This window comes from Carettochelys insculpta, chromosome 3 (assembly GCF_033958435.1).
Source record: "Carettochelys insculpta isolate YL-2023 chromosome 3, ASM3395843v1, whole genome shotgun sequence".
Taxonomy (NCBI): domain Eukaryota; kingdom Metazoa; phylum Chordata; order Testudines; family Carettochelyidae; genus Carettochelys; species Carettochelys insculpta.
Genome location: NC_134139.1, coordinates 210,704,661 through 210,717,579, shown reverse-complemented (window position 1 = coordinate 210,717,579; position 12,919 = coordinate 210,704,661). Strand labels below are relative to the sequence as shown.

General features: G+C 67.5%; 1 protein-coding gene across 1 annotated transcript in view; it reads right to left on the bottom strand.

The window, feature by feature from the left end:
* The window catches only part of CAD (carbamoyl-phosphate synthetase 2, aspartate transcarbamylase, and dihydroorotase), a 36,501-nt gene that overhangs the window by 11,801 nt on the left and 11,781 nt on the right, over window positions 1-12,919 (bottom strand). Inside the window, exons 13-29 of the mRNA XM_074991571.1 lie at window positions 12,478-12,666; window positions 11,262-11,386; window positions 10,703-10,836; window positions 10,423-10,535; window positions 10,093-10,343; window positions 7,709-7,955; window positions 7,519-7,617; window positions 6,962-7,186; window positions 6,689-6,871; window positions 5,684-5,902; window positions 5,215-5,382; window positions 4,955-5,137; window positions 1,983-2,087; window positions 1,529-1,777; window positions 1,257-1,338; window positions 460-626; window positions 138-302 (exon numbers count right to left, since the gene is read on the bottom strand). Of these exons, the coding sequence (XP_074847672.1) occupies window positions 138-302; window positions 460-626; window positions 1,257-1,338; window positions 1,529-1,777; window positions 1,983-2,087; window positions 4,955-5,137; window positions 5,215-5,382; window positions 5,684-5,902; window positions 6,689-6,871; window positions 6,962-7,186; window positions 7,519-7,617; window positions 7,709-7,955; window positions 10,093-10,343; window positions 10,423-10,535; window positions 10,703-10,836; window positions 11,262-11,386; window positions 12,478-12,666 (2,904 nt within the window). The remainder of the gene's footprint in view (window positions 1-137; window positions 303-459; window positions 627-1,256; window positions 1,339-1,528; window positions 1,778-1,982; window positions 2,088-4,954; window positions 5,138-5,214; window positions 5,383-5,683; window positions 5,903-6,688; window positions 6,872-6,961; window positions 7,187-7,518; window positions 7,618-7,708; window positions 7,956-10,092; window positions 10,344-10,422; window positions 10,536-10,702; window positions 10,837-11,261; window positions 11,387-12,477; window positions 12,667-12,919) is intronic.

Genomic DNA, 12,919 nt, shown 5'->3' with positions numbered 1-12,919 from the left:
GCAGGAGAGGCGGAGGCTGCTGTTCCGGGCGGGGAAGAGGGGCAGAACGCTCCCTGCCAGAGGAGGGTAGGACAGGGCAGGCAGGGACAGGGGGCACAGCCCAGCCCAGCCCGGCAGCAGCTGCCCTGGGGACCCACCTCCATCCACAGCGAGACATTGTCCATCTTGAGCTCGGAGAAGGTGTCGTTCAGGTACATCTTGAGCCCAGCGGCTGCGCCCGCCACAGCCCCCAGGGAGCTGGCGTTGTCCGAGGCAGCCCCCAGGTACAGGGCGAAATCACAGCGTGCGCCCGCCTCCGCCAGCTGCAGGGAGATGGGATCAGACCCCCTGCCCACAGGGAGCATCCCCCGGGGCGGCACAGTGCTGGTCTCACTCCCAGCAGCCACTGCCGCCCGCTCGGGCCTGGGCCGTGTCTCAGCAGCACCCGCCCGGCGGCGGTGTGGGAAGGGGGCTGCTCACCTTGTGCACCAAGGCGAAGGAGCTGGCGTCGACGGGGGCGGGGCTGGTGTTGGGCATGGCACACACCATGGTGACACCTCCTGCCAGCGCAGCCGCGGTGCCCGAGGCAAAGTCCTCCTTGTGGGTGCCGCCTGGCTCCCGCACGTGCACGTGGACGTCGATCAGCCCTGGGGGCAGAGGGGTCAGAGCGGGGCCCAGCGCTCGGCCGGCACGCTCCAGGGCAGGCGGCCCAGCGGGGCTCTCTGGCTGAGCGCCGGCTGGTGAACAGGTGCCGTGCCAGCCGAGGCGTGGGGGGGGAGGAGGGTGTCACGAGTTGTCATGTGGCTGAGGTAGGGGAAAGGGGAGGGGGTGTCATGGGGCTGAGGCGTGCAGGGGAGAGGGGGCAGGAGGGTTCCATGCCAGCTGAAGCGTACGGGGGCGGGGGGAGGTGGTGCCACACCGGCTGAGGCGGGGGCAGGAGGGTGCCACGCCGGCTGAGGCGTGCGGGGGGGGGGGGGGCAGGAGGGTGCCACGCCAGGCGTGTCAGTTGCACTCCGTTCTGCAAGGGCCAGCATGCCTGGTGTGCTGGGTGCGTAACAGGGTCTGAGGGTGGCCTGAGCCCAGCCGGGTGGAGGCGAGCAGGGCTCTCTGGCACTGCCAGCCAGGCTGGGCAGCAGCTCCCCAGGCGGACAGGCGGGGCCCAAGCGGTGGCACGCAGACAAGGCGGTGCACAGCCCTCCCGCCCCCAGAGCCAGCCCAGTCCCAGCCGGGTGGTGGGAGGCCTGCAGCTCTTGCCCCCTTGCCGGGAGCCACGGTACCTGGCAGGCGGATGAGCTTCTGGGAGGTCATGCAGTCCACATGCATCTTCAGCGGTGGGGCCGAGCTGATCTGGCCCAGAGCCTGTGGGGCAGGAAGCTCAGCGTGGTGGGGGCGGGAGGGCCAGGCTGCCCTGTCCCCGCCCCTGAGGCCAGCACCCCTTCCCCTGGCAGTCTGTGCCTCCGCATGAGCTGAACCCCCCGTGCCCTCCCCACGCCAGGTGCAGCCCCTCATCCCCCCCACCCTGGCCAGGCACGAGCCGCCCCCGACCCACCTCCACGAAGAGCTTGGTGCACTTGATGTCGATGATGAGGGGCACGGAGTAGTCGACGGCCAGGCGCCGGGTGCGGTAGCCCTTGGTGACGAACGAGGAGAGACGGCGCCCCCCGGCGTTGCGCATGGAGAGGTTGATGACCAGCTCGAAATGATTCTCCGCCAGGTAGTCCAGGATGCTGCGTTGCGTCTCCCTGGCCCCGGCCTCGCTGCCATCGGCCTCCTCGAAGTGCCAGTCCACCGCCATCACCTGTGCCAGCGGCCAAACCCGGCCCGCCCATCACCTGCGAGGTCCTGGGGGCGCAGACCCGGGGCCCCTCCCTCCGGTGGCAGACAGGCGACAACCCTGCTCTGGGGCCGGGCGCAGACCCGGGGCCCCTCCCTCTGGCGGCAGACGGGGGACGACCCTGCTCTGGGGCCGGGCGCAGACCTGGGGCCCCTGCTGGAGCTCCTACCTTGATGCCATGCTCAGTGTAGAAGTCTGCAGTGCCCAGACTGGCGTAGAGGTTGTAGCCCAGGCTCTCCAGCGTCCGCACAGTGGGCAGCAGCTCACTCTTGTTCTGCCACAGCCCAGAGAGGGGTCAGAGCATGGACAGCCCAGCCTGCCCATGGCCCTGTGGGACTGCACAGTCCCTGCGGGGGGGCTCGGAGGGTGTCTATACTGGGTCTGGAAGCCATTTTAATGCCCAGCGTGGTCACTGGTCCTGTACGTGGTGCTGGGGCAGGGGCCGTGTGAGGTGTGGAATGGAAGCTGAGGGTGCCCTGAGTCTGGGTGTGCGACTGCTGTGTCTGAGCCCTGTGTAGGTGCAGTTACAGATTGTAGCTCTGCAGCTGGGTTAGACAATGTTTGAGCGCTGAGCTTCTGCATGGGAGCCGTGAGCTCGACCCAGCCGGGATGATCGGACTATAGACAAGAGCTCAGATTAGTACCGGAGGGGGAGCCGTGCTAGTCTATCTCCTCTCGAAACAAAACAGCCGTCCAGTAGCACTTTAAAGACTAATAAAATAGTTTATTAGGTGATGAGCTTTCGGGGGACAGACCCACTTCTTCAGCCCACAGCCAGACCAGAACAGACTCAGTATTTAAGGCACAGAGAACCAAAACCAGTAATCAAGGTTGATTTCTAATAAGGTTGATACACCTAATATATTATTTTGTTAGTCTTTAAAGTGCTACTTTACTGCTTTTTTGTTTTAAGAGCTCAGATGTTGAATCCACAGCCCAGGGCCCTGGGACTTCTCAATGGGAGGGAGCCCAAAGGTCACCTGAGCTGGGCTGAGGCAAAGGAACGGGCCCCATCTCGGAAACTGGAGACTGTCTCCTGGGATTCAGGCAGTGGCCGTTTGCCACAACAGCCCACCTGAGTCAGGTGGGGGTGGACCCTCCAGGGATGATGGGAAGAAGAGGGGCCCTTGTCCATGAACTCCACTCGAGAGAGAACAATGGTGTGGACTTAGCAGTGTCCATCTTGGATCTTGTGGTCCCCGAGGGTCCATGTCCCAGCATGTGCCCAGTGGGCCAGATCTACAGCGCTCCAATGACTGAATCCACGTAACTGGAAACGGACTTTCAGAGACTTTCTAGAATCAGCACATAACACGGCTGGCTGGCTGCAGCAGCAGTTGTGACTGATGCATGTGAAGTATTGCTCACACAACTCTTCTCTCCAACCCCGTTCCTCCTCCTGTATTAACAATCTTTACATATTAGATCTACGCAATTGGTGAGCGTGTTGTTTGGGTCAGATCCACGTATATAGTGATCGTGTCTGGGGCTGGGCCCTTTGTGGCCCAGAAGAATCTGTGGGCTTGTGTGGCTTCTGGCTGGCCAGTGGGGCTGGCGGAGGTGCTGTGATGGCTGGTTGGATTTGCCTTGGTGAGAAGGAAATCCCAGCCCAGGGCCATAAGTAGCCTGGATTTTCAGCAAAGGTAGCTGGATTGATTGCTCTAGCGGTGCCCAGAAACCCCGTCCTACCACAGGATCCAAAGATAACTATGCCAGGTGGGCCCAGGGAGGGGTCTGCTGAGAGCTGGGGATTTGCTGAACCTGCTCATGCGCAGGTGTCATTTTTGTGTTGGAAGTTAGAAGACAGGCTCCATGCTTGGACTGCAGATGTTTGTTTCTGGGAGACCTCAACAGCAGGTGCGGCAACCCACGGGGAAAGCCACACCTGACTGACAAAGGGCCTATCAAGTGCCAATCCACAGCTGAGGAACTCGGCTGTAAGCTGCCATCCAGCAGACCACGGCGGGCTGCCTAATAAGGACTCGGACAGGGGACCTGCCCAGGCAACAGGCTCCATCTCCGCTGGATTCCCCACAGGGAGAACCAGGGAATTCCCTCCACAGGGGCCAGGGGATAAAGGGCCCTGGGGCTCCTCCGTCTTTGTCTGCAGCCCAGCTCCTCCCTTCAGGAGCATCTCTGCTCCCAGCTGAGCCCGGAAGGATCGCTGACCTGCCCTCACACAGGACGTACTCCAGAGACTTGAGGCAGCTGCCTGCCCCCCTCTGCTGCCGCCTGCGCTGAGACCGCCAGGACCAGTGCGCGGCATTGGACTGCTCTGACCATTTTACTTTCAATAGAATCTCTTTCTTTTTGTGAATAACCCTTTAGACGTTGGATTCCAAAGGACGGGCCCAGGGCGCTCTTCTCCTAAGACCTGAGCTGCACACTGACCTGGGGACGGGCTGGTCCCTCTGGGGCTGGAGGAACCTGTGCAGTGCTGAGGCTGGTTTCCTCAACCTCCCGCTTGCGTGCGGAGGGGACTGGCCGCGGCTCAGGGGCGCTGGTGTGTGGGAGGGAATTGCCAGTGTGATGTCTGGCCGGGCACTGCGGGGACACACCTGCTGCGTGCCGGCTGGGGCCTGATAGTGGAAGACCCTGGTCTGGGCTGTATGTGGCCCTGTCCTGAGCAATTTGCCCTGCTTGGGCTCTCACAGCTGTGCCTGAAAAACCCCCAAGCTTACCGACGACACAGGTGCAGCTGGTGAAAAGACACGGCAGCTCCAATTACTGGAGAATGGCCTCTCTGTGGGGGGCTGAGCTGCATCCCACGCTGGGAACCAGTGGCCCAAGGGTGGTAGTCGGGTGCACCCCAGGAAATAGGATGGCCGGGGGTACAGAGCTGGAACCCCAGGGGCACTGAAGCTGGGCTGGGCTCTGGCTGCCCAGAACGGGCTCTGCTGGAACCAGCCTTCGCACCCGGGGTGGCTGGGCCATGGGCCTAGCCCGGATACCCCTCCCTGCCTCCCTGGCTGGGGGTTCACACAGAAGCCAGGACCAAGTCAGTCTGAGAAGAGCCCCCTCCTTCACCTCCCCACAAACCAGTGCTCTGGTCCTGGGCACATGGCACGCTGCCCCCCCCCCCCGCCCCCCACACGCAGCCGGGGTGCTGTGGCACGGATCTGGCGCCCGCCCCGCCCTCACCTTGTAGCTGCCGATGGTCAGCAGGATGTTCTTCTTGGGGATCTTGAAGCCGGTGCTGAGCATGGCTTTGAGGTAGGCCTCGCAGCGGTTCTCCCCGAAGCCAGCCACCTCGCCTGTGCTGGTCATCTCCACGCCCAGCACCACGTCCGCCCCCGCCAGCCGCGAGAAGGAGAACTGGGGCACCTGGGGGCACGGTGGGGGGGCTCAGACGGTCAGCCAGCCACAGCCCCTCCGTCCCACCCACCGCTCCCTGCGCTCACCTTGACGCCCACGACGCCCGTGCCCGTCATCAGCCCCACAGGTGCCACCTCCTCGCCCATGATCACCTGTGTGGCCAGGGCCACCATGTCCACCCCTAGCGCCTTGGAGACGAAGGGGAAGGAGCGGGAGACGCGCACGTTGCACTCGATCACCTTCAGCTGGTCGTCCTGCAGAGACAGGTGCGGGGCAGGGGTAGGCGGTGAGGGCAGGGGTAGGGGGTGAGGGCAGGGGTAGGCGCTAGGAGGAAGGCACCAGTCTCAGCCCTAGTTTTCACGGCCCTTCTCCCTGGCACTGCAGCGGGGACAGATTGGACCCAACCCGACCCACCCCTGCTCCGGCCAGGGCACCATGTACACAGGGCCGAACCCAGCCCAGCCCAGCGCAGCCGGTGCTCCAGCAGGGGCCGGGCACAGCACAGCCAGCTGCGCACCCTAGCGCTGAGGGCAGTGGGGCCAGCCCTGGCGGTACCTTGGCGATGAGCTGCAGGTTGAAGGGCCCCGTGACCTGCAGCTCCTGCCCAATGGCGTGCACGATGGCCTGGATCCGCTCCAGAGTCTTGGGGGTGATGTCCTGGGGTGGCGTCACCAGTGTGGCGTCCCCCGAGTGCACGCCAGCGTTCTCCACATGCTCCGAGATGGCGATGGCCACCACCGCGCCGTCGCAGGCCACGGCGTCCACGTCGATCTCCTGGGGGCCACGGTTCCCTGAGCACCAGCCAGGGCTGCCCCAGCTCAGCAGCCGGTACCAACACCTGCACCCAGCCCTCCCCATACTACCCGGTGCCCAGCTCCCGGTACCGCCTCCCCACCGGTACCGCTCCACCCGACGCCCAGCTCAGCACCCAGTACCGACGCCTGCACCCAGCCCTCCCCGTACTGCCCAGTGCCACCTCCCCACAGGTACCGCTCCGCCCAACACCCAGCTCAGCACCCAGTACCGACGCCTGCACCCAGCCCTCCCCTTACTGCCCAGTGCCACCTCCCCACAGGTACCACCCCGCCCGACACCCAGCTCAGCACCCAGCACCGACGCCTGCACCCAGCCCTCCTCTTACTGCCCAGTGCCGCCTCCCCACCGGTACCGCTCCGCCCGACGCCCAGCTCAGCACCCAGTACCGACGCCTGCACCCAGCCCTCCCCGTACTGCCCAGTGCCACCTCCCCACAGGTACCACCCCGCCCGACGCCCAGCTCAGCACCCAGTACCGACACCTGCACCCAGCCCTCCCCTTACTGCCCAGTGCCACCTCCCCACCAGTACCGCTCCGCCCGACGCCCAGCTCAGCACCCGGTACCGACGCCTGCACCCAGCCCTCCCCTTACTGCCCAGTGCCACCTCCCCACCGGTACCGCTCCGCCCGACGCCCAGCTCAGCACCCGGTACCGATGCCTGCACCCAGCCCTCCCTGTACTGCCCGGTGCCCAGCTCGTGGTACCACACCCCAGCAGCTCCCCTCTCCCTCCCCCAGGCTGACCTTGGCCTCCTGGATGAACTTGGAGATGACGACGGGCTGCTCCTTGGAGACGGCAGCGGCACTGCACAGGAACTTCTCCAGGTCGCTGTCAGAGTAGGCCACATTCATGGCGGCCCCGCTCAGCACGTAGGAGGGGCGCACCACACACGGGTAGCCCACCGCGCCGCAGAACAGCTTGGCTGACTGCAGGAGACACACACCCGGGCTAGGCTAGGCCGGGCCGCCCCCAGCCTCTGCCCCCCAGCAGCCCCCTTCCCGCCCTGCCCCGCCCACCTCCATGTCCGAGAGCTCCTTCCAGAGCGGCTGGCTGATGCCAATGGTGTCCAGCAGGCGGGAGAACTTGAACCGGTTCTCGGCCGAGTCGATGGCCTCGGGGGAGGTGCCCAGGATGCGGCACTGCTGGCGGTGCAGGGCCATGGCGATGTTGTTGGGCAGCTGCCCCCCCATGGACAAGATCACGCCCTCGGGGTTCTCCAGCTCGTAGATGTCCATCACCACCTGCCGGACCGGCACAGGGACGCTGCAGCCAGCGGGGGGCAGGGACGCTGCAGCCAGCACCCCCACCTCTCCCAGCAGCACAGCAGCCTGGCCAGCACAGGAATCTGGGTTCCCGACAGGCAGCCCCTGGCCCAGCAAGGCCTTGCCCCAGCCCCCAGCACGCAGCCGCCTGGCCCTCCCAGGACCCAGCCCCCAGCTGGCACTTGCCCAGACCCCTCAAGGCCTTGCCCCAGCCATGGGCCGCCCCCCCCCACCCCAACCTCCAAGACCCAGGCCCCAAGCAGGCCGGCACCACTCCCCCAGGCCCTGCCCCGCCCCAGCCCGGGGCTCACCTCGAAGGACACCTCATCGAAGTAGAGGCGGTCGCACATGTCGTAGTCGGTGCTCACCGTCTCAGGGTTGTAGTTCACCATGATGGTCTTGAAGCCCATCTGGAAGAGAGAGGGGCTGAGCGAGACGGGCCGGCGTGGGGGGAGCCGGGGGCTAGGCCAGCCCCCAGCCTGCGAAGCCCCAGCGGCTGACCTTGCGCAGCTCCTGGATACAGCCCACAGCACACCAGTCGAACTCCACGCTGCTGCCAATGCGGTAGACCCCGGAGCCGATCACCATGACGTGGGGCTCGCGGAAGGCCAGGTCGTGCTCCGTCCCATTGTACGTCAGGTACAGGTAGTTGGTCTGCGCCGGCCACTCCGCCGCCACCGTGTCGATCTGCTTCACCACCGGCAGGATCTTCAGGTCCTGCCTCATCTTCCTCACGGCCAGCTCGGTGCTGCAGGGGGAGCGGCACGGCTGCACCTCGCCGGCTCACCTCCAGCCCGGCCCCGCCCCCGGCCAGCTCACCTCCAGCCCGCCAGCAGCCCAGCCCAGCCCGGCCCGGCCCCGCCCCCGGCCGGCTCGCCAGCAGCCCGGCCCCGCCCCCGCCCCCGGCCGGCTCACCTCCAGCCCGGCCCCGCCTCCAGCCCGCCAGCAGCCCAGCCCGGCCCGGCCCCGCCCCCGGCCGGCTCACCAGCAGCCCGGCCCCGCCCCCGGCCGGCTCACCTCCAGCCCGCCAGCAGCCCAGCCCAGCCCGGCCCCGCCCCCGGCCGGCTCACCTCCAGCCCGCCAGCAGCCCAGCCCAGCCCGGCCCGGCCCCGCCCCCGGCCGGCTCGCCAGCAGCCCGGCCCCGCCCCCGCCCCCGGCCAGCTCACCTCCAGCCCGGCCCCGCCTCCAGCCCGCCAGCAGCCCAGCCCGGCCCGGCCCCGCCCCCGGCCGGCTCACCAGCAGCCCGGCCCCGCCCCCGGCCGGCTCACCTCCAGCCCGCCAGCAGCCCAGCCCAGCCCGGCCCCGCCCCCGGCCGGCTCACCTCCAGCCCGCCAGCAGCCCAGCCCAGCCCGGCCCCGCCCCCGGCCGGCTCACCTCCAGCAGCCCAGCCCAGCCCCCGGCCGGCCCCGCCCCCGGCAGCCCAGCCCTGCCCCCAGCTGGCTCACCTCCAGCCCACCAGCGGCCCCGCCCCGCCCCCGCCCGGCTCACCTCCAGCCCACCAGCGGCCCCGCCCCGCCCCCGCCCGGCTCACCTCCAGCCCACCAGCGGCCCCGCCCCGCCCCCGCCCGGCTCACCTCCAGCCCACCAGCGGCCCCGCCCCGCCCCCGCCCCCGGCCGGCTCACCTCCAGCCCGCCAGCGGCCCAGCCCGGCCCTGCCCGGCTCACCTCCAGCCCGCCAGCAGCCCAGCCCAGCCCGGCCCCGCCCCCGGCCAGCTCACCTCCAGCAGCCCAGCCCAGCCCCCGGCCGGCCCCGCCCCCGGCAGCCCAGCCCTGCCCCCAGCTGGCTCACCTCCAGCCCACCAGTGGCCCCGCCCCGCCCCCGCCCGGCTCACCTCCAGCCCACCAGCGGCCCCGCCCCCGCCCCCGCCCCCGCCCAGCTCACCTCCAGCCCACCAGCGGCCCCGCCCCGCCCCCGCCCCCGGCCGGCTCACCTCCAGCCCGCCAGCGGCCCAGCCCGGCCCCGCTCCTGGCCGGCTCACCTCCAGCCCGCCAGCGGCCCAGCCCGGCCCCGCCCCCGGCCGGCTCACCTCCAGCCCGCCAGTGGCCCAGCCCGGCCCCGCTCCTGGCCGGCTCACCTCCAGCCCGCCAGCGGCCCAGCCCGGCCCCGCTCCTGGCCGGCTCACCTCCAGCCCGCCAGCGGCCCTGCCCTGCCCCGCTCCTGGCCGGCTCACCTCCAGCCCGCCAGCGGCCCTGCCCTGCCCCCGGCTTTCCTCCAGGCCCTGCCCCCATCAAGCCCAATCTCCTCCCCATTGCCCAGGGGGCTCCCTCTGCTCGCCTCCTGCGACGGTGGGGGGTGCGTCTGAGACTCAGGCGGGATGTGTGTGCGACAAGCAGAGCAGCTCCCAGCAGCTAAGGATGACCCCTGGGGCTGTACCCTAGGCTGGCAGGTAACACCTCAGCCCTGATCACAGAGCAGGGTGGAGCCCAGCTGGGTTTGAATCGGAGGCAGCAGTTAGAGGCTGGGGGAGAGGGAGCTGGAAGGCAGCCAGCCTGGCGAGGGGGGAAGCTACACCCCAGAGGGGCCCCCCTCGGGCTCCTCTCCCCAGGACGGGTTGGAAGGACTGTCTCTGCCGGCTGCACTGACACCTCTCTGCTGAGCTGGGCCTCTGTCACCTCATAAACCTCCTGTGCTACCTGCCAAGTGAGAGTCCCTCCTGCCTGCGGACGGGGTGCAGAGCTTGGGGACCCCTGAACTCCATCACACCTGCCCGCATGCACAGGTGGAGGCAGCCCCAGCCAAGCAGGGCCCAGCGCTGGCACCACGCCCCTGCTCTAGCCCGGCGCCGACAAGCAGGCCGCAGGGCATGCCGGGAGCTGCCCACCGCCAGCAGCTCTGTCCCACTCAGAGCAGCAGGGAAGTTGCCAGACACCCGCCCCGGACCCACCTGAGCACAGCCAAGGCCACCTGCTTGTCGGAGAAGCCCAGCTGCTTGGCTCTCTGGAGCACGGCGGGGGGCATAGGGCTCGGCCCCTCACGGTAGGACTCCAGCAGCACTGCATGGTCCGTGATGTTCTTCATCTTGTGCAGGAACCAGCGGTCGATCTTGGTCAGCGCATAGAGCTGCTCAATGGGGTAGCCAGCCCGCAGGGCAGCCGCCAGCACAAAGATCCGCTTGTCCGTGGGTGTCTCCAGCTCCTGCCAGGAGGCAGCCATCAGCCCCGGCCCAGGCAGGCAGCGGCCCCGCGCGCACCCGCTCCCCCTGCGCCCCACTCACCACGTCGGAGACCGGCTTGACGGTGTGGTCAAAGCCCACGCAGTTCTCGTCCACCATGCGCAACGCCTTCTGGAAGGCCTCCTCGAAGTTCCGCCCGATGGCCATGACCTCCCCTGGGGGGACAGGGGGAGTGAGCAGCCGGCGGGGCCGGGCACACGTGGGCCCCTGCAAGGAGCAGCTCCAGCGTGCCGCCCCCCACGCACCGCCTGGCTTGGGGGTGGGGTGGGGGTCACAGCCCAGGGCTCTGGCTGCTGCAGGCCGGGGGTGGTGGGCCACACACCCACGCTCTTCATGGAGCTGCCAATCTTGGTGCTGACTCGCAGGAACTTGCTGAGGTCCCAGCGGGGGATCTTCACCACGCAGTAGTCCAGGCTGGGCTCGAAGTTGGCCGTAGTGGAGTTGGTGACAGAGTTCCTGCAGGCAGGGATACAGTCAGCAGCGGCTGCCAGCAGCGGGCAGGCCAGGGAGACAGGCAGGAGGCAGCCCGTGGGCAGCCGCAGGGCAGGGAAAAGGAGGCCCGGGAGCCAGGCAGACTGCACCAAGCGGGGGATGGAGGAGCCCCATGGCTAAGCCCTCTGTAGCTGGACTGGCCAAGGGCTGTGAAGAGGAGCCAGGGGCGTGTCCCCTCCCCACAAACTCCCCCCCCACCCAAGGAAAAGGTCCTGACTGGCCCTCCCCGGCAGGAGGCTGCAGCTGCACCCAGCCTGCCTCGCCACGCTGGCTCAGGGGCCCACTCCCAGGCCAGGGACCTGCTGCTGCAGGCTCTGCCCTGCCCGCCAGGGACATCACACCCAGCGGCTGGCAGCCACCGCCCATGGGCCCTGTCCCGGAGCCGTTACCTGAGGATGGGCAGGGGGATGCCCAGAGCCAGCTTGGCTGCCACGTAGGCCAGCGGGTAGCCGGTCGCCTTGCTGGCCAAGGCCGAGCTCCTTGAGAGCCGGGCGTTCACCTCGATGATGTAATACTGCGGGCAAAGGAGAGGCCAGGAGCCATTACTGGATTTTCACAGGAACACAAGAACCATCCTCTCAACCGCAGTCCTAGTTTGCACCAGGTCTTGTGCCCAGCGCGGTGTCTGATGAATGGTGACACACTGAATCTGTTTCTGCATCCCATACGGCTGCACCGTGTGTGTGCACGCAAGGGAGGAGCGGGACTCGGAGCGCGCATTCGAAAGGTTCCCATGCTGGGAACGCCCCAGCCAGGAAGAGAGAAAGGGCCTCGTCAGACTCCGACCCACAGGCTCAGGGATTTAGCTGGGACATGCTGTCTGGCTCGTTGCCAATGTGGGGCACAACGCTCCAAAGAAGGGCGGAGAGGTGACCTGATTGTGCGCTTCTCCACTGCGTACGTGGCTGCAGGCAGGGATTTCTCGTCACACGGGCAAGGTTATACGAGGGAGCCTGGCAATCACCATCCCGTCTCCAGTCTGGAATCTCCACCTGGTCTGCAGGAGCATCTCTGCTATGGCCTGAGCGGACTGGGGACCCCTCCCACTACGGGCATATTCCCAGAGACCTGTCAGACCACAGCCTAGTCCGCCTGCCCCAAGAGATGTCTGAGTGACGTGTGTAATTTCTCTCTCACCCTGCTCTTCCCTCATAACGCTTTACATGGCAGATTCTAAGGATGAGCCCGGGGGGCTCTGCTGGGCGAGATCTGAGGTACCCATTGACCTGAGAGGGGCTGGCAGAACCTGTGCGGACGTGGTGCAGCTGGTTTCCACGAGCTCCCGCCCGTGTGAGGAGGGGACTGGCTGTGGCACAAGGGAAGCTGGCGCATGGGAGGGAACTGCTGGTGACGTCTGGCCGGGCGGCGTGCGACGGGTTTGTGCCTCGCAGTGGAGAACCCGTCTGGGCTGTCAGGGGCCTGGTTTTACGCAATTTTCCCCGATTTGGCCCCTCAGCAGTGCCCAGGGCCCTCCTGTCCGTTACAGGCTGCAAGGTGGTGCTGCAGCCAGCGCAGCGGGACCCACACAAGGCCAGGCCCTGGGCACAGCCCAGCCAAGGGGTGCTGGGGAGCAGAGGGGCCGGCCCAGCAGGGGGCCGCACTCACCTGCTCTGACTCGGGGTTCAGGGCGTACTGGATGTTGCACTCGCCCACGATGCGCAGGTGCTGCACCACCTTGATGGCTGTGTGGCGCAGCAGGTTGTATTCCCGGTCGTTCAGCGTCTGGCTGGGAGCCACCACGATGGACTCGCCCGTGTGAATGCCCAGCGGGTCCAGGTTCTCCATGTTACACACCTGTGGGGCGGGGAGCATCTGACCTGACTCCGCTCGCCTGCCACCTGGCCAGTGCAGACACACAGGGCCCTGGCTGCAGGGGTCTGAACAGGCACCAGCCCTTGTGACACGAGTTGCGGGAGCCACTTTCTGTGCCCAGTGTGTCTACTGGCCCCACACAGCGTGAGGGGCGTGGCCAGGCGGCTAAGGAAAGCGGAGGTTGCCCTGAATCTGTGTGCGCTACTTGTCTGCGTGTGCCGTGTGCGTACGAGCA